General features: G+C 36.1%; 2 protein-coding genes across 4 annotated transcripts in view; both read left to right on the forward strand.

Moving 5' to 3' along the window:
• The window catches only part of edil3a (EGF-like repeats and discoidin I-like domains 3a), a 193,161-nt gene extending 179,213 nt beyond the window's left edge, over nt 1–13,948 (forward strand). For all 3 annotated transcript variants that reach the window (XM_051893456.1, XM_051893455.1, XM_051893457.1), the window contains one exon: nt 11,689–13,948. In XM_051893456.1, the coding sequence (XP_051749416.1) occupies nt 11,689–11,838 (150 nt within the window). In that variant the 3' untranslated portion in view covers nt 11,839–13,948. The remainder of the gene's footprint in view (nt 1–11,688) is intronic.
• The window catches only part of poc5 (POC5 centriolar protein homolog (Chlamydomonas)), a 703,663-nt gene that overhangs the window by 270,578 nt on the left and 411,754 nt on the right, over nt 1–21,331 (forward strand). The gene's annotated exons all lie outside the window — the stretch shown is intronic.

Raw genomic sequence — 21,331 nt, forward strand, 5'->3', positions numbered from 1 at the left:
ACAGCAAATATAACTCGCAAAATGGATTGTTACAAACTGTTATTGATGCAGCATATAACATAGGTATGGCATGTATTTTGTGGATGTTTGCTAAAATTCAATTCTGAATGATTTTGATAGCGTGATGCACGGCTAACGTGGCTAAAGCTACACACTGTTGGAGAGATTCAATAAGAATGAAGATGCGTTTATGAATTATACAGGCTACACACATTTTTGGGTTAAAAATGAAAGTAACGACATGGCTCAGGTCTCCGTGAATACAGTAAGAAACAATGGTAACTTTAGCCACATTTAACAGTACATTAGCAACGTGCTAACACATTCAGGAAGACAATTTGCAAACATCACGAAGTAAATATAATGTTATATGAAATTGGATCAGTTGGTATCGATCCATCTTTGAGAATCAATTTCTGTGCAAATCCTAAACTGCTGCTGCTGCACTCCAGGACCAGTGTTAGTCGTCACGTGCAAAAACAATGGCGGCGCCGTGAGTGGAAACATACAGATTCGGGGGGCGGTAATATTATAATAAGATCCCCTTCCTACGTCACAAGGGGAGCGAAATCAGAAAGGCTCAATTTCTCACATGCTTGTAGAAAAAGGCTTACCAAAACAAAGTTACTGGGTTGTCCTTTTTCACATTTTCTGTGCTGGTAGATGCACCAGAGACCCGGTTATAGCACCTAAACATGGGGAAAAGTCAGATTTTCATGATATGACCCCTTTAAGATGTGTCAAAACCCCAAAAATAAACCATATTTACTAGAATTAAGGGAAAATGTAAGTGTTTTTTTCTATGGAAAATTTGCTGGTGTAATGCTAGACATATGAGGTGGTGGACAGGGTGTTGCTATGCTGTTACTAAGGTTTTCTGAGTAGTATTCAGGGTGTTGCTTTGAAGTTGCTTGGGTGTTCTGGCTTAGTGTACTGTAAACTCTATTACCAACCAACCATTTATACACACTTGGTTGCTTGGGTTTTGGTTAAAAGCCTGGAATAAGGTATGTGGTTAATGCAAGCTCAAGATATTTTTACATTTTATTCTACGGCTTAAAATCACCCAACCTTTTATGTGTCATTATACGGCAAACGGCAAGCTGGTAAAATCATCACTCACTAGTCTACTTTTACAACCTCATTGATAACACATTACGTATATATTTACAACAAAATATCTGAGTTATTTTTTCTTTTAAATAAGTAACACAAGTTACTTTGTTTTCCCATTTATTGACTGACACTTCTGTCCCCATGTAAGAGTTTTGAACTTTCTTCTTCTGCAATCCAGAAGCAGCACAGCTGAAAGTTTTGTTTGAACTGCACCCTCTGCTGTGCAAGTGTGATTTTGCATTTTCTTCAGCCTGAGGCTTATTCATGTCACTCTTGGTGTGAAAGGGCCTTTACATTTGCCATTTGTTATTAAAAAATAAACAAGCAAGCCTAGCCCAGATGAGAAAACGTGACACAAAGCAACATTACTTTCCATAAAACAAATTAATTTCCATAAAAAGTAACTAACGCAGGGAGTAACACAATATTGCAATGCATTACTTTTAAAATTAACTTTCCCCAACATTGATTATCTTAATGAACAAAACGTGTAAGAATCATAAACTTTTGTTGGTCACAGAGCTTATTTTCTGCAAGAATCCAAAAGCCAATGGAAAAATCCTACTGGCATTCAAACGAGACCAGGGTTTCGGGATGGCCTACAAAAATACTGTATGTCATCCCTGAAGCGCTCTGTAGGAGTCAGTATGGTGGCAAGACAAAGACTAATATCAAAGTTTGTGAATTAATACCTCTTTCCCTTGCACCACACTTGGAGTAAAGAGACACAAATTGACAAACTGTCATTGTCCACAAGAGAGTGGTGTCAATGCATTAACAACTAGTTGTTCAGCTTGGTTCTGTAAACACTAGAATGATTTAATTAAAATTGATTCGGCTGTGGTTGTCACTCCCCAATATAACCTGCTCTGTGTGTACAGAACAACATTAAGCACTCAGAAGAGGAGTGACAACCACATTTAGGTGTAATGTGTACCCATGTGTCACATGATCATTGTAGTGTATTCCTCAGATCTTACTCTTCCTTTGGCCAAAACCCATCTGAGTGTGTCTAACCTCAAGAGACTCACCTCCTCACCAATTAGAAAAAAGAAAAAAAAATTGCTTGCACACTCACATAATGCTTACCTCATAACTTCCACACAAACAACTCCTAAAAAACAACTTTTACCTGTTTTCTGTCAGAAATCTTCAGCCCCCCCCCCCCCCCCCCCCCCGAAGCTTTTGGTAATGAAGACACTGTGATTGGCACAGTAATGCACACCCATCATTGATTATCCTGGGGTTAACGTCAAGGGGTTAATTAGCCTGTGAATAGAACTATTCCCTCGCAAGCAATGGGGTAAATAGGATCACATCACAAGATTAGCTGCCAGTGGACACCCTACCCCCATCCAGGCATGTATCCACATTCCCTTGATGACCATTCAAGGGGGACGTGAAGCTCTGTGGTCTGTGTTAATTTAAATTGTGCTGTATATTATACTTCTTAGCCTGAAGATGGCAGTTTGATTAGCAGTTATGCATTGGCTTATACGATTTATATCAACATTTGAATGAAGAAAGAAAAGGGATCGGATTCCCATGATGGGTATGACCAGCAGAAAGTAATATATGGAAATGGATGGATTATTCTCCTGTTGTATCATCTGTATCGATGTTGAATCATGACCAGGAAAGGTGCATGTTCCCTTGCGTCTTCTGGTAGTAGGTGCCCTTGATGTCTTCATTGCAGAAATCAATACTGTGGAAACATTGCCCAATGGGTTAAATAGAAGGCACAGACCAGAACAGATTGGAGGGGAAAAGTAAAACTCTATTTCCAACCAGTGAGCAGGAAGTTTAAGTGAGGCTTAGTGACCCACAAAGGGCACAGTGGATATTATTAAGGAGAGCCCCTTTTGAATTTTAGAGGTGCTCTTCTGAAATGCCTCCATTAATACCTGTGAAGACACCATATAGTAGATGGACAGGCAGTTCCTTCCTTTTTACATGATGGCCAACAGTTTTACATGATTTTTAGCATTTTTCGGTCACTCTTCTAAACTTATCACTTGGTCTTGTTCTTATCACTCCATAGTCACAATACAGCTTTCAAGCTCTACTGAAATCTCATCTCACCCCCCTCATCCACAATTGCTTTCAACTCAAGGGGAAAAATGCAATATCAGATTGTATCATATCTCTTTTTTAACCTTTCAGATTTGGACCTTATGTAATGGTAGTCTTAGAGTGCTATTTATCTGGTTGTTGGCAATAGGGTTCTGGGGATGATGGGCTTTGAAGATGAAATTGAATGCAATGCAACCCACTATTTACTGTCTTCAGGTGAGATGAGCTCTAGAACAGCGGTTGCACTAGCCCAGTATATTGACTAGCAGTCACAGAGATCCCTCTTCTAACACAGAATCATTTTCAGAATCACTGAACAATCTCTTGATGGGTCTGAGAAAAGGTGCCAGTTTGGTAATACATTACAGAATGAGTGAAATGAACTATATGTAATGGGTCTTCATTAATGTTGTTGTTTTTGATTAAAAAAAAAAAAAAAAAAGCTGTCTTACATCTTTACTGTATATCAACAAAATAAAATTACTAGGGCTGTAAAAGTTAACATGTATGGTTCGTTTAACACTATTACTTTTGTTAAGACCTTTAACACAATTATTTATTTAATAATGTTTTAAATTATTTATAGCTTGTCCTTTAGTCTTGTTACAGTATATGTTATTCTGTGTTTCTAAAAAAAAAAAAAAGAAAAACATTCAAAACTGATTTGAGACGCAGCACAGTTGTCTCACACATACACTACCGTTTATACATTGCTGTTTTTTTTTTGTTGTTGTTTGTTTGTTTGTATTAAGTGATACAAATTAAGTATTTTTGAAAGAACTCTCTTACTCTCAGCATTCATTTGATCAAAAATATAGTTAAAATGGTAATACTGTTAAGTATTATTACAATTTAAAATGACTTTTCTATTTTAATATATTTCAAAATGTAATTTATTCCTGCGATGGCAAAGCTGAATTTTCAGCAGCCATTACTGCAGTTCTCAGTGTCACATGATCCTTCAGAAATCATTCTAATATGCTGATTTGGTGCTCAAGAAACATATCTTATTATTATCAGTTGTGTTGCTTAATATTATTGTGGAAACTTTGATACATTTTTTTCAAGATTCTTTGATAAATATAAAGTTCAAAAGAACAGCATTTATTTGAAATAGAAATTTACTTTTGTAAAAAATGTCTTTACTGCCACTTTTGATCAATTTAATGCATCATTGCTGAATAAAAGTATTAATTTCCTTAAAAAAACTTACTGACACCAACCTTTTGAACAGCAGAGTGCTTAAGAACATGTGTCTGTGTTCATGTATTAAGTATATAAAAAGTAAGAAATTAATCATGAATAAATATTTTTCATCAACTGACAGCTCTGTAAATTGCACAACCATAATTTGAAAACTGCCAACTGAAGTTTGCTTCAGCAAAGGGGTAATGAGTAGCTTTGTTAAGTTGGCATGCCTCTGAGAAATGGCAGAAATTCGGATCAGGTCCTTATAGGATTATTTTCCTGCTGAGTCAGACCAAATCTTCACAGTTTTATCAGCACTCAGGGGAAATAGGACAACTGTACCCATGGAGCCCTCACATCTGATCTGTTGTTCGAGATTTGTTTGCTGTGCACAGCACAGGCTTTTCAGCTCCTCTGTTACTATATAAATGAGTTAAGGAAAACGAGGAAACTGACTTGCGAGGTAAAAAAAAAAAAAAAAATGAAAAGGAATGGTATATTAAAAGCGATTGTGTCCTCATTTGGTACCTGTCAGGGTGTGGGATGTCAGCCCTCTGGGTAAATCATGTGGACTGCCACTTCTTAAACACTTTTATAGACAGTCCAGACAGTGTCAGGAAAGGGCGAGAGCTCACGCAATATCTTGATAATTAGTTAATAACATTAAATTGAGTGAGCTAGTGCACTACAGATGAGACCATAACATACATAATATGAATTTGGCTCAGACGACAGCAATTAAGAGGGATAATGCCAGCTGGCATAAGATAAAGTAATATTAAACCTTTAGAAAGATATTAAAGATGTTGTACTTAATAGGTTTCTCAGTTTCATAGTGGATGTATTTGGCAATGATTTTAAACTCATGATTCTGTCCTTGTACAGGCACGTGCATTGTGAGGAGCTCAGTGATAAAAATAATGTTTGAAATAGCTCACTCATGTGTTGGAGAGCTGGAGCTGTCACGGAAACACACCAGTCACATACTTTTATCCTATATGTAGCTTACTTTACAAATATAAATAATAATAATAATAATAATAATAATAAATAACAGTCAACTTACATCATACCTTTGTGCCAGCTTTAGTTTTATTAATAAAGTAAATATTAATTTTGTTTGTCATGGTTATCCTAATTCATTAATATATCAATTAAGTTGGGCTAACTCAAAAAATTTGAGGTAATCAGAATTACGTAATTTTTTTGAGTTATGATGTTCCCAGTTTTAAGTAAGCAGAACTATCAAGTTTTGAGTTTGCAGTACTCATGCATTTTAATTGCTCCTAACTTGAAGTACTGAGTTAGCTAACTCATACATTTTGATTGCAATTAACAAAAAATATTTAATGAACTTTTTTTTTTTTTTTTTTTGAGTTCAAATCAAATGAGTTTACTTCACTGTAAACCCTAATAAGAAAATTCAGAAAATGCCAACTTGCTTATTTTCTAACATGTTAACAATAGCATGGTACAGCAACTTAAAATATGTAACTTTCCTGCTCTCAAACCAAGCAGCATGTGACACTTGTCACCATGATGGTAACTCTCCGAAAACCCACATTAACAGAAACTCTTCTAAATTAGCATAACAAAACATTAATCACTACTAAATCTACCTTACCATTAATCTTGCACATAGAGAAAAAAAAAAAAAAAAACTTATATAACACTTAATTTTAGCATTTACTCTCTCTTTCAAGTGCCATGGGCAAAGCGTGCTGGGAAATAGAAATCCCAGCCCAGTTTCGGTTAAACTTAACAGTCTAAATTAAACGAAATGAGTTTATACAACTCAAAACAATGAAACCGTTCAGTTTACTTGGAATATGTCAGTGCTGTGAACTTAAAAGAAAAAAGAAAGTTCTAAATACTCATAACAGTTCATTTTAACTAATTTGTTCAATTTAAGTTTGTCCTACTCAAACCAGTTAAGTATTTTGAGCATTAGGGTTTACAGTGAATGTTAAACACATTAATTTCGGCTCGTTTCCACTGAGTGGCACGGTTCAGTACAGTTCAGTATGGTACACAATTTTGCCATTTCTGTTGTCAGAAGTTGTGAATGGTACCCAAATTCCGAACCGTACCATACCACTATTTGGGACCCTTCCATTGGGGTACCTATAGTAATCAATAGTACTGGTACCAAAAGGGTGGAGCTCACTCACTGCAGAATGTTGATTGGTTGACAGAGAATCGTCACTTGCGCATGCTACAAGGTGAATGACAACACAATACCGTTGCAACACAATGTGTATTTTTTGGCTGTTTTTCCTTTCGCAGCATTCAGCCTTTGCTCAAACAAAGCTGCTGTATGTCCTCCATTGTTGTTTACTGTCACTTTCTTATTCACGCGAGAATGACGTCAATCGCTACTTTCCAGCATACACCACGCCTATCAAGTAAGGGTACTGTTGGCAGTGGAAACACAAGCCAGATTAGGGTTTGCCGTCCCGAATCGTACTGTATTGTACAGAACTGAACCATACCGCTTGGTGGAAACAAGTCATAAGTGTACATTGATTATACTGTAGGTATTTAGGGTAGATATTATTTTTAGTATTGAGAACTCCTGAATGGTGAATTGGTGATGCCCATCATTTCAAAGTAATGTCATCTGTGCTAGTTTGGCACACTAAAACTGTTTAGGCTTTGTGTCGGAAAAAAAGAATAGAGTAGTGTGCAATCTTGTATTCTTGTATTCTGCTGGCCCTGTTTTGACTTAAAGTAAATGGAGCAAATGGAATCGATTCTGGGAGTCGATTCCATCGAGTCCAGTGGGAGTCAGGAATCGGAGTCTACTTCGAAAACCTGGAATCGAACACCCCTAGGTCTATTGAAATCAGTTGTGAGTTGAGGCTCAGTTGGTATTTTTGTGGTGTATAGAGTTGTTCCAAATTGGCCAGGTTCCATGATTTTTTTGAATGTCCAATCAGTTTGGGCCAGCAAGGATCTATCTGTCTGTATAACTGTCTGTCTGTCTGTCTATTTATCATCTCTCTCTTTGTGTCAATCAGATTTGGAATGAGTTGCAAAAGCCATGCTCAGATGTAATACCCAGATCTCCCCACAGACAACCTTGTTTTGCCATGCTCCAAAAGGACTTGAGATTGCCTTGCCACTTTGAGCATCACTCAAGGGATTTTCACACTGATTCAGCTCCATATGAAGGACCCACTTCAAAGGACGTGTTTATGAATTGAGCAGTCTTGCAGCTTGAAGAGGCTATGAAGTGATAAAGTGTCCTCCCCTTGTGATCGAACTCCAAAAGCCCTCACCTCCAAATAGAATATCTGCATTACCTGATGTACCTACTTAAATAATCCTCCATTTGTTTCTGCATGCCAAAACACTCATTCAGTGCTCTAAAGACAACTTTCCTTTCCACGTCTTTGCAGTCATGAGCCGAGCAGTGCAGGGATTAGATTAAGCAGTAAACACCAGGCACAGATTTATGGGATGTCTTAGAGATGGATTTGTTTTCTTTGCAGCTTTTATGCATAATCGTTCCAAATGTTCTTGGGTGCGCAGGGAGAGAAGGGTAATTGAGAGTGACTTGTTTCCATCATTCCTTCAGAGAGTACATCAGAAGAGTGAGATGTCTCATTTGGTTACGGTCACAGAAAGCGTAAGCTTTCACTGAAGTTTTAGTGATTACTGTTGCGTGAAAGGCTGAAATGGATAAGTACTATAAAAGAGATGTGCACTACATTATACCTCTGTCAGTCTGTTTTTATTTAGTGGCATTTACCAGTTAAATAGCAGCTTCATTTTCAAGTAATTAACCTTAATGCCTTACCTGGTAAATTATGTTCATTTTAATTTTAGACAACTTCAGCTCAAGCTTTCATAATTGAATTAAAAAAAAAAAAAAAAAAAAAAAAAAAAACATGGTATTATTCTAGTATTTAATGTATGAATATGAATTCCAGTATGAATTGAAAAATGTGGGTTACACTTTAGATATTCTACTAGTTATAAGTAACTATACAACTACATGTCAGCTAACTCTCATTAGAGTATTAGTAGACTGTAGTAGACTGTTAGGTTAGGGTTAGGGTTAGGGTTAGAGTTAGTTTGATAGGGCTATGTCTCTATCTTCTCCAGTCATTTAGTAAACCTCAACCACAATCGACTAAAGGTCTGCAGATCTACCTCCATTTTTAACTTTCAATCAACAACCAATGAATAGAACCAAGGCTACATCCTACATTTTTTTTTTCTCGATAAGCCATGTCACAGATGTGCCACTACTTCCTTTTTTTATCGTGACTTCATGTCAGATGGTAACACTTAAAATTGCATTGTCCTGGTTACAATTTACATTAGCTGAGCAACATTTACTTTAACCTGCAACAACAATTATAATATTTGTAACATGGGCACTGTATTGTGACAATACCAATCTACCAATCAACCTCTGGTCCTCTTCGTTTAGGAGTCACACTTGGCTTCTTCACGGTCAAAAATGACCAAAGCCTTTCCCCCCAGGAAAATCAATGAAATATATTTTTGTTCAATAATATTTTTTGGAATTTTGAGGGTATTTTATGATACTATGCAATATTTATACAATTTTCGCCATTAAAAATAATACATATTTTTTTTCTAAAATTTCTTTTTTAAGTATTTTTCAATTAAAGCAGTATTCCATGTTAAAATAGAGACATGGCATTTAAAATCCAAATTTTTGAAGGTAGATTAGGGCCATCTAGTGGGAGTAAAAAAAGAAAAACTTATGTAATGCCATACTGTAACCACTAGATTACTATATAGTTCTATATAAAGTGGCTTATAAATTATCTAGTGTTTTTAGACATAAATACTTATTTTTATTGAGTTGTGGATTTAGATTTATACTTAAACATTCTCAAAGACTACTTTTTGTCAAGGTTTAGATTTTTTTTTGTTTGTTTGTTTGTTTGAAATGTTGATTTCAAGTGTCAGTTTTTGCATTAATTTTACTACAGTCAAACCTGAACACAGAGGTGGACATTTTGTTACACCTAACAGCAAAATTCAATAAAAATGTAACAAAAATGAACAGGTATGCTTTATAATAAATCTTTATAATGATCTGATTTCAACCTCTTATTTGAGTCTTTTGGCTCAATTTTACCATATTGTTACAGCCACACCAGTTCATTTGTGTGTATAATAGTGTGTTGTGTGTGTGTGTGTGTGTGTGTGTGTGTAAGTGATTGTGTGTTTGAGTGGGTGTGTCTATTGTGTACTCTCGATGTTTTAGAGTGTAACCTCTTCCTTGATGTTCTTTTTTTTTTTTTTACTGCTTTGTGGCTGAATTATTGTTTTTATTTCACACTTTTTCAAAAACTTGCTTTGTGTTATAGCCAGGCTAGTTCATATATATATATATATATATATATATATATATATATATATATATATATATATATAAATAAGGGAGGACACAGAGTGAGTGCTTGTAGGACAACATTGAAGTTAAGACCTGTTTTTCTCAACAAATAACGTGTCCTTATTTGTAAATGTTAGAAAGTCTTGACAGTATTTCCATTTTGCACAGTCCCGCTGCTGTGAGCATGTAAGATATGCTGCTGCTGCATGAATAGACATACTGTACATAAATTTCATAACAGATTTAGAAGGGTGGAGCTGGGGGAGGTGGAGGGTTTCAGAGGAACTGATAACATGCTCATCTGGAGTTTAATGACTGAACTAGATATTTAAATAACAGTCAAGCCTCCCATCACATGATGTAGTTTATTTTTACAAACAACGAGGATCTAAAACAGAGTGACACCATTAAATTTTAACTATTAACATTTAGTGGTGTTCTTTCCCAACACTGACTTCAGATACCATCATGCTTGAAAAACGGATATACTGTTTGGTATTTGCCCATAATTGCATCACACAGGCAATTTGAGGTGTCATCAGGGTTATATAAAATGTTAATGAAAGACACAGAGTCAGAGTTGCAGTCTAATAAATCTTACTTAACCTTAATCTTTTCCACCGTACTATCTATCCACACTCATGGCCAAAGTATGCAGACCTTATCATTATAAAAGCCTGGCGGGAAATGCTTGGCATTGAAAGACTTTCCTGTGCACGTATATTCCCTGCAAACACACAGGGCATCAGACGAGAAGTTCAGCAAACGAGTTCATGTTTTGAGCTGCCCTTTTGCCTGATCAATTTTTTATGACATTTCCCCTCGCTGAGTGCATTGGAAAGAGCCGAGCTGCAAAACATAAGATTTGTTCCATGGTGCAAAATGGAACGCTAATTCAATGCGGAAGTAAGAGAGAGAGGGCATATGTCACACATTTATGTAATTCTTACGACACCAGCAATTAGACACACAGGATCTCTGTGCTCTGATTGTTTACTCTCTACTGATGAATTTGTGCTGTCAGTGCTCTGAGAGCTCAGAGAAATTTGTCTTTGAAGCCCACATGAAGACTTAGTTCCCAGCCAGCCACTTTGTTTGCTGAAATTTACCCATCTCTGAACTCTTTACACTGAATGCACTTGAGCTTTGTTTGCCTTCAGCATCAGTTCAGCTACACAGGGTTATTCATAAATCATGAACTGTACTTCCTTTCTCTGACTCTGTATTGTAAATATGCACTATTTGATTGATAGGTAAATGTGTTTATATACATCTTCTGTTGGAACTACAGTTGAGCTGATTTCACCAAGAGCAAATTAAATAATCTGCCTGTTCACTGTGAATTAGCCTATTCTTTTGAACTTTTAATCGGCGGCCTGTGAGCCAAAACTGAACAGTTTAAAATGTTCAGTGGCATTTTAATATGCAGATTTGATTCTCAGGAAACATTTCTTATTATTATCAATGTTGAAACCAGTTGTGTTGCTTAATGTTTTAGTGGAAACTGTGATACATTTATCACAAATACATAAATGTGACAGCATTTATTTGAAATATAATTATTTTGTAACATTATAAATGTCTTTACTGCCACTCTTGATCAATTTAATGCATCCTTGCTGAATATATTTCTTTTTAAATGTATATATAATGGTGTATATAATGTTACACACCTATTGTTGGAGAGTTCTTCTTGTGTAAACCTGCTAACAATATTCCTCATGACATAAAAAAAAAGCTGTATAAGCACAGTTTTGTGTGTCTAATTGACAAATATTATACTAAATTGTACACTGAACTTATTATATAGCTTTTTAATTAGACTGGCAAAATGTTTCCATTTTTGTGCACTTATTAAATATGTCTGCTATATTTGATTGAAAAGTAAAATGAATCAGTGTATAATTTGAGATTTTTTTTTTTTTTTCAAGGTCTTTCAAGGAAATTTTGATAATGACACCCACAGAAAGAACGTGATAGATCCTCCCATCTATGCCAGATTCATCCGAATTCTTCCATGGTCGTGGTATGGAAGAATCACTTTGCGCGCAGAGTTATTGGGATGCACAGAGGAAGAGTGAAGACCCCTATTCATTTTCCCTTTGCTACACTTTGGTCCATATTCAATATAAACTCTGCTTAAACATGTAAAATTAAAATTGGTTTCATCCGAATTTTCCTTTTTTTAATATTATTTGTTTTATTTTTTTCTTAAAGAGGTGGGTTTAGTCACCTATCATACCCTGCTTGTTTGTCCTTTTTGTGGTCTGTTCCATTTAGTGAATTATTTCTAATTCTAATGCTTATTTTAAGCTAAGTGGAGGGTGGGGGTTATTTCACTGTGGTTTACGCAGTGGAACAATAGCCACTGTACAGTGTCACTTTAAATGAACAAAAAATGACATGCAATGCTTTTTGGGCCATAATCAATAAATCACAACACATAGCAGAAAAGACTAACATTAATATGTAAAATATGTTTCTACTTTAATTTTAACAGCAGGCCTGACTGAAGTTATATCACAACTGACACTGACATTGTTGTGTAGACAAAAATATGATGGTATTGTATTATATGTAAAACGCAAAATAACTGCATGATGCAAAAATGACTAGAAGTATAAGACAACAAGATGTATGAGTTCAAATTAAAGCATTTCATAGATCATTTTTATCAATCATTTCAAATTTTTATGATCTGATTTCCTGTACTTTTCTAAAGACACTGTTACATGCCCCATAATGTAATGACATGCCATAAAAATAAAAACAACACTACAGCATCCATAACAGGTTAATCTTAACCAGATTAACAATGTCACACACATAGACAACTGATGGAAAGTTATGAAGACAAAGGTACATTCACTTACAGGTTATTACGTAGGCAGTCTGTAACAACGACAGGAGAATTTTTTTTTTAAGAAAATAATGTCCTTGGAAATTAAACTTTTTTTTTTTTTATGTGTACAATATTTTTTGTGTAACTTCCAGATGTCTCAGTTTTTCACGCTGTTTACCTATTACTTACATGTACTACTGTATTTTTGTTTTTCTTGATTGTAAAAACCTCAGGATAGATGTCAATTTTACAATCGTACAATTAAATCTAACTTTGGTGGAATGCAAATCCCTCTGAAAAATCCCACATTTGTATGTGCTTGTTAAAAATGTGAAAGAATATAAACATACAAAAATGTGTTGTATGGACTACACTAAGTGGGATTATTCTTTTCCCCTTCCTTTGCATATAACAAAGGCACCATTAAATAACATGTATGCAAAGATTAGATACAGATGTTTATACAGCTGTTAGGTAATCATCAAAATGTATTTATTAATTTTAAAGGTGAGCACCATTGGGTTGTGAAATCACTGCATCAATCTATTTGTTACTTCTTCTTTTTTTATGGAAATTTTCAGGGCTCACAACACTTATGTAATATAAATATACAAGAACCCATGAGGGGGGAGGGGGAGGGGGGGTTAACACTATTTGTACAGTCTTGAATGTGACATATTAATAAAAATAAAAAAAAAAGGTCAGAGATGTGTTGACATGAATTCCGCATATATCATACACCAGAAACAGCATATACATCACGTGCAGTACCATATTTTTTAACTAACGGATAAATGTTGGCATCATGTTTCTATGTTTATCATGACTATTGACATATATGGAGGTAATATCAGTAATTCTTGTCTAACATTTCCCTGTGTCTGTGAGATTCTTCTCTAACACTGTTCAAATGACTTGTGTGCACATTTAACAGTTTTGTACAGACCTTTTGAGGATGACTGTGTATTAAGAAGAAAAAAAACGTCAAAATATGAGGTCCACAGGCACATTTTTAAAAGAATAACGAAAATATATATATTGGTGGGTCTGATAGTCCAGCATTTCCATTACATGTGCTGTGAATAGTGATTGTTTGAAAACATGTATAGAGTTCAAATCAAGAGAGACCCAGTGGGCCACATAATCTTTTGGTTTTGCGTTTATGCTGTCAGATGTTCAAAAATAAAGTGTCATATTTCTTTTATGTTCATTCTGTGTCAAGCAAGTGCTATATGGTAAAACATAATTATACTCTATTAGTTAAAGCGAAGTGTACAAAGGAGGACAGCCATTGCTAACATATAGACAGCTCTTTTGTTTGACAAATAAAAAGACATATGTGAAAAATCTTTCGATTTCTGTCTATCGCTTTTTGCTTGTTACACCTACACTTATGTTTTGGTTAAAAAAAAAAAAAAAGAACTCTCCTGTTGTTGTTGTTTGTTTCAATACATGATTTGGTATGCTGCTTGTGCTTTTCACTTGCATTGATTGCTTTCCTCCTTCTCCCAAGCCATTCTTTGTTCGGGATCGCACAAGATGCATCCTATGGTTGTGATGTCAGATCATATACTGCTTCTGGCACTTCATGTGAAGGAAAAAGAAGACGAGGATATGGCCAGATATGCCTAACTGTGATCTCTAGCAATGAATTTGTAACATCACTGCCAAAATACTCTTTAAAGCATGAAATGTAGATTGCTTAAAGAACTGACATATACACCGTTTTTTTTTTTTTTTTTTTTGAAAAGTATGTTCATCATGTGCATCCCAAGTAATTTTCTCTGTGCCAAACTGCCAAGCTGATATTATAAAAGCTGTATTGCAAGTGTAACATCATGTGGATAAACAGAAAGCACATAGAGTTGTAGGATCTTTCTGACAATGCCTCTAATAGACTTCATACAGCTGTCTTTGATTTGAAACCCATGCAAGGAAAGATTTGTATGGGCTTTATGAGACCTGCAATCTAAAATCAGCTTTCTCAATCAGCCCATTTCTGAGCACAATGGTGGGAGATGTTAGCATGAGGCTATTGTACATTTCTGATTGTGCTGTTGGATTATTAATGCACATGAGTGATTGCTAGGAAATCGTTCCTTTGCCAGCGAGGTGGGCATGGTGCCACAAGCAAAAAAAGCGAAGTGAAAAGGAGGTTATCCTGCTTTTTCCTAGCGCAAATTAGAATTGCTTTCAGATGTAACAGCTGATTGCTTCTGCCCGTGTCATCTTTCTGTGAAGGCGATAAGTCTTACCCAAGACTGAAACACAGCTGTGCGCTACACATGCAGATCACATACTGAGAGGAGATTAAAATCTTCAATCAATAGGTCATAGGTCTTGGAAAACTCAAATGTGCATTCGGTAGTTTCAAAAGTTTTACACGTTGAGAAATAAATTGTGCTTTGTGGAGAGTCATCTGAATGGTGTACACTCACATGAAGGCTGTACACATAATAGTTTTCTATTGAAAGTGTTTTAATTATGTAAGTAAGAGAATCCTCTTGCTCATTGGCTCCCTCTGTAGATAAGCTACAGTAGTAGCATAGGGTGTATTGATTATGCGAAGAACATAAATTAGGCAACACACTTTTTGTCATGCTTTACCAGGGGAGACAATGGGACAATAAGTACCTGTATGGCAGAAGAAGCAAAAAAGGTCTGAAGACAGGAAGACTGACCAAAAAAAAAAAAAAAAAAAACATTGATACACACAAGGTGAAAATATACAGAGAAAATCCTGAAAAGTGATGCCCAAGTTGCTTCTTTTTAGGTAAGGGAATGAATTATTGTGTAGACGGCTCTTTAAAACTCGCTAGTATCACGGTAATTTACAGAAGAAGATCCATGTCGATAGATGCCAGTGCAGCATCTAACACTGTTGTAGAATTGGTAAGATGGTGTTTTAATAAAACTTGGCTGGCTTTGTGTCACGCTGTAGCTGTGAGGATACGCACAATGAAGGAGATTAATAAAAAAATAAATAAAAATAACTGTCTTTATTTAAATCCACGCAGAATACTCAGGAGATCGTTGGAGAAACAAACGAACACAACCATGTTAACAGATGATACCGGACAAAGAACAGAATAAAACATAGGGCTTAAAGGGTTAGTTCACCCAAAAGTTTTCTGTCATTAATTACTCACCCTCTCGTTCCAAACCTGTAAGTCTTTCGTTCATCTTTGGAACAGAAATTAATATCTTTTTGATGAAATCTGAGAGCTTTCTGTTCCTCCACAGACAGCTACGCAACTGAAACTATGACTTTGACAACTGAAACAGAAGGAGTTTGTAAAACTAATTCACATGAATTGAGAGGTTTAGTCCAACATTTGAAGAGACAAGATCGGTTTATATGATGAACAGACTGAATTTAGGATGAAAAAATACTATAGTAATTCATAGTAAATACTATAATGTTTTTGAACCATACTACTAGTAAATTGTAGTATACTGTATATATTATAGTATTTACAACACTTTGTTAATGAATGCTATAGCATACTGTAGTGAACTGATAAACTGTAATAAATACTGTAGTATACTTTAGTTTTTACTACAGTAAACTGTAGTGTATTGTAGCATAATATACCCTATAGTTGTAGAAAACTTAGTACAGTATTGAGTAAAGTAATTTGTTTAATTTGTTACTATAGTTGTTATATTACCACAGCATCTATAGAATTACCACAACAAATAATTTCAAGTACTTTACTATAGTATGGTTCAAAAACACTATAGTATTTACTATAAATTACTATAGTATTTTTTCATGTGGGTTTATTCACATAAACATTCATCGATTCACACATCAGTTGTGGTAAACCAGCGGAAGCTCATTGGAAGGACCAATGATGTTCATTCTCGTGTGTTACGCAGCACGTTTGAGCTTCCGAAAGAGGTTTGTTGTCACGTCAAGAAGGTTCATTTGAGCTTCTGTTTATGTTCACTGATCAATGTTTATATATGAATATAAACCTAATTTCTATCTGTTCATCATACAACGCGATCGAGTCTCTTCAGAAAATTTGGACTAAAGCGCTATGGATTACTTTTACGGTCACTTTATGAACTTTTTGAAGCGTCAGAGTTTCAGTTGCGTAGCTGTCTATGGAGGGATAGAAAGCTCTCAGAATTCATCAAAAACATCTTCATTTGTGTTCCAAAGAAGAACAAAAGTCTTACGGTTTGGAACGGCATGAGGGTGAGTAATTAATGACAGAATTTTCATTTTTGGGTGAACTAACCTTTTAAATACATGGGGACTGTAATCAAGGAAACAGGAACAGAACACATTGAAAATGAAACCAAAACTGAACATAATCGTTATACTTTGCAGTAGAAAGGCCTATTTTTGTTTCTTTCTTTGTTTGTTTTTAGTCGGTTCTACATGAGTAAAGAAGTTTTAGTGTTCCCTTTTGACAAAAAGTTAGGTGAACTTCAAAACCCATAATGCACTTGATCCAACTGTCATTTTGTATGTTTTGTAATTTTCACAAAAACCCTGGAACTGTCAAAAGTCTGCCAGATGACACAAAATAATTCATTTTGCATCCTCCAGTGTACTTACATATTGTTAATTTACATATATAACCAACATCGTAACAAAAACAAATCTGGTTGAAAATCGGCAAACTTGTTCTTTTAAGGTACACAAAGAACATTGATGCTAAAGCTAGCTAAAGAGCTACTGAAAGCACCTTTAAAAGACTGAATTACATGAATCTGTCCTGGGTTAAAAAAAAAAAAAAAACACATTAGGTATTCTTTCTCAGTTCCTCAAAATACAATGACTTATGAAAGGCTCTAAAACTTTAAAATAAATCTTAGAAAATGAATGTTCAAACATTACTTTTGATGACTAATTGCTACAACCCATAGCCTACTGTTGCTAAGGTTCATTTAAAATGAGCACTTACAATCAGTTTTTCTCAGCTAGGTATATGTTAAAAGTTTCATGTAAGTTTTCAAGTAACAGATGACAAGGGATGTTGACATTGTGACTTGTAAATCTCTCTTGACCACATCAGTCTGTGTATTTCAGTCTGAAACAGACTGTAAGAAAATCTTTAACTGTATATCTCTTGAGAGAACACTACACGACTGGAGAGTAAGTGTTTAATGTAGGACACACTTAATCCTCAGAATGCTGTTCACAAAAGCACATATTACAGGATGAGAAGATACTTCGCCTGGAAGAACTGATTCACATGTATTTATGAACTCCTACAGATTGCATTTAAGGTTGCATTGATATGAATAACTCTCTCTTCCTCACTACCTTCCTCTCCTTCCCTCTTGAACATGTTTCTGGGATGTTGTTTTTTGTTTATAGAGCATGAATATTCCATATCTGTTTGGAATGCAGTGTTAGTTTACTACTGTGCCGAGCCACTCTGGCAAGAAGCCACCCCTGTGTGTAAAACAAACATTTCAACAAGCTGATATTACACATGCAAATGTGCCTGAGCTAGTGAGAAGAAATGCTGTGCATTTGAGAAACATTTTTTTACAGTAATATTCAGCCCACTCAGTAGCTTCCTAACAAAATGTATCTGTGAGCAGCAATTACAAAGCTGAGCATGAGAATGGCAGCGTGTGCAATGCACTAAATGTGACCTTAAGAGAGAACCATTATTACAGTCTGAACAATTCAATAGTTAAAGTATATCCATATTTACAATTTTTGATCAATAGGTCTTTTATAGCTTTGCAAAAGCTTGATCTAATGTTGTTGTGGTGCATTTAAATTAGGCTACTTCACATTTAAGATGAAGTTTGATCATTTAAATTTTATGATTTATCTTTTCATATCGAGTGCATTGCGCATGCATTATAAATACACAAACCTCTTGTATTTGATCAATTTAATAAATGTAATTTAAAATTTTCACATTACAATTTGTTGAGTGTATTTTTCTTTTACTTTAGCGGACTCATATCATGACCTGTCTATTAAGATGTTCTGATTAATTTTGACCACTAGTTGTCCCAAAACTGCTCAGTCAATCTCAGGATTTAGTTTTTAGAAGGTGTGGGAGATCAACCCCAAAATGAACACCAGGAATGTTCAGACTACCATCATGTCATCAAACCTCAGCATGAGCAAAGACACTAGTCCAATCCAATTGTCTTAAAGGTATGCAGTTATACAGTAACTTTTAGAGAGCAATTCTGCATTTATCCATGTTCATTACAATGCCATCTGTTCCTCAACCCACACTTACAAAGAAAATTCATTTGACTAAATGCTTGTGGCAGGCATTCTGTACAAAACCAATGGACAAACCACATCTGCTGCTCTAAAAAGCCTTTCTATTATTCCACAGGAAAGCATTGGGGAAAATATCCTAATGCTGTTTTGGCATTGGTCGAGGCCTTTCTTCTGGAAGGGGCTAGGTCCTAATTAAACTCTTTAAGAGCTTTCTTTTTTTTTTTTCTTTTTTTTTTCCCCCAGCATGGCTCATTATACACCCTCTTATGTTAATTAAATATAATGAAAACAACTTGACACCCCCCACCCAACAATATTATTGTATGTATTTATTTTGTCAGAATTTTGCTTCCATTTTTGCCAATTATGGCCTATTCAAGGTCTATTATAAGGTCAATTAGGTGGGCTTTAAAATAGCAAAAATGGATATAGGCCTATTATGTAGAAACTTGGACATTTAGGTTCTCTAAACTAAAGCTTTTAATTAATGAATCACATATACATTTACAACTGCAGTGGAAGGAATGAAAGTGACATATGACATCAATATAAATTACAATTCCTTTATTATTATTTTAGCTCTACAGACAAAAAGCCTAAATACACACATGTAATTTATTTTTTGTTGTTTTTTCATGTTCTCAGTATCTCCAACAATATCAAGGTTCCTCAAACAAAGTCCAATAATGGAGAATCAATCCTGAGATGAATATTAATAAAAAGGGTGCTCTATATGGCAGGGGTTTTCAAACCAGTCCTGGAGGACCCCCTGCCCTCCACATTTTGTGTGTCTCCCTTATTTGACACACCCACTTCAGCTCTTGCAGTCTCTACTAATGAGTTGATGACTTGTTAGATGAGGGAGACATACAAAATGTGCAGTGCTGGGGGTCCTTCAGGACAGGTTTAAAAAAAAAAAAAAAAATGCTCTATGGTCTAGGGCACAGGTGTCAAACTCAGTTCCTGGAGGGCCACAGCCCTGCAGAGTTTAGCTTCAACTCTAATTAAATGCACCTGATTCAGCTAATCAAGTCCTTCAGGCCTATTTGAAAACAACAGGTATGTGTGTTTGGTGCAGGGTTGGAAACTCTGCAGGGCTGCAGCCCTCCAGGAACTAAGTTTGACACCCCTTTTCTAGGGCATTTCATAGTCCATCAAAAAAAAATAAATAAATAAATAAAAAAAATTCTAGGATGACCATGCCACTATTTACGATTAAAAAGCCTTTATTATTTCATACACAAAACTAAATTCTCCAACAACAAGGTTCCCTTTCGAGGGAACTCAACGCTGCATCGACTGACGCTATGGGGACACGCCCCCATGGAACCTAGTCTGAGGCACGTGTAACAACGCCATTTATGGCCTACGCAGTGCGATGATAGCCCCAGTGTATAAGAAGGGCACCTGAGAACACGTCATCAGCTTCTTTGTCTTCAGGAAGCCGCTTGTTTGTGTGCTTTGTGAAGATGGCAGCGTGTAAAAAAGAGAAGGTAAACAGACAGTTCAAACAGTGTGCCCCTCCATGCCCTCATTTTATAACGCCTGGCGATGGTCACAAGCTATGTGTTATCCTCGAGGGGGCTGGATGCATTCATTGCGATGATTTCTCACTGAGAAAGCTCTGCTTTCGACTGGCTCTCTTCACTGCAGCTACAGCTGTGCGTTTACCGAGACAGTGCGCAGACTGCGGTCATGTAGATCTCAGACAGAGCTGACAGAGGAGCATGGGGAAGTTTCCCTCACCTCTTCCACTAGCTCCATTGTCCTTATACCAGAATCTGAAGCCCACTCAGAGACGAGGAGTTATTGCTTGCCTATGATTCTGACGATACAGACATGGTGTCAGTGGAGACAAATATTACTAAAAGACCTTAGCTAAAAGATATTAGCCACAGATCAAGCGCTTTGTGCCACCTAGCAAGCGGCCTGATGACGGAGAGGCATTAATCTGTGCCTTAATTGATTAGGCATCATGGAGTGTGACAAAGCTGTCATCCTAAATGCTCTGGATTTTTTGGCACTTCTTTTGAGACAGTGGTGGACAGGTTTAAAGAGTCGAGAACGCAGTCGGCCGACTTTGGGAAGTTTATGCCTCACCGGGTTCAGGGTCCTCCTAAATCATCTGCATCCATCAGCTCCTGGAGAAAAGAGCAGAAGGTGAGTGTGGCTGCTTGAGCTCCCCCTCCAAGGAGTGGTGAGTGAAGGTGGCGTAATAGGTAACTGCACACAGATCCAAGTGCTGTGACTGCGGCAAAAAAAGTAGAGCGTGATTGAGCTGGGCCACTGCCCACTGCCTTAGAAAAACACATTACTGGTGTGCATCCTGAGACAAAACAATGGCACTGACATATTTTAAATAATGCCAGGGCAAGATGTTTTATGTTAAAACAGCTCAATAATGCATTTTAGTCTGGGGCTAGGCTTAAGCCTTATCTGTGAAACTAGAGGTAGGACTGGAGCAGTCTAAGCTGAGGTTAGGCCCACTCGTTACCCTGAGAAATAAAGTAAGTTA

This window comes from Ctenopharyngodon idella, chromosome 5 (assembly GCF_019924925.1).
Source record: "Ctenopharyngodon idella isolate HZGC_01 chromosome 5, HZGC01, whole genome shotgun sequence".
NCBI lineage: Eukaryota > Metazoa > Chordata > Actinopteri > Cypriniformes > Xenocyprididae > Ctenopharyngodon > Ctenopharyngodon idella.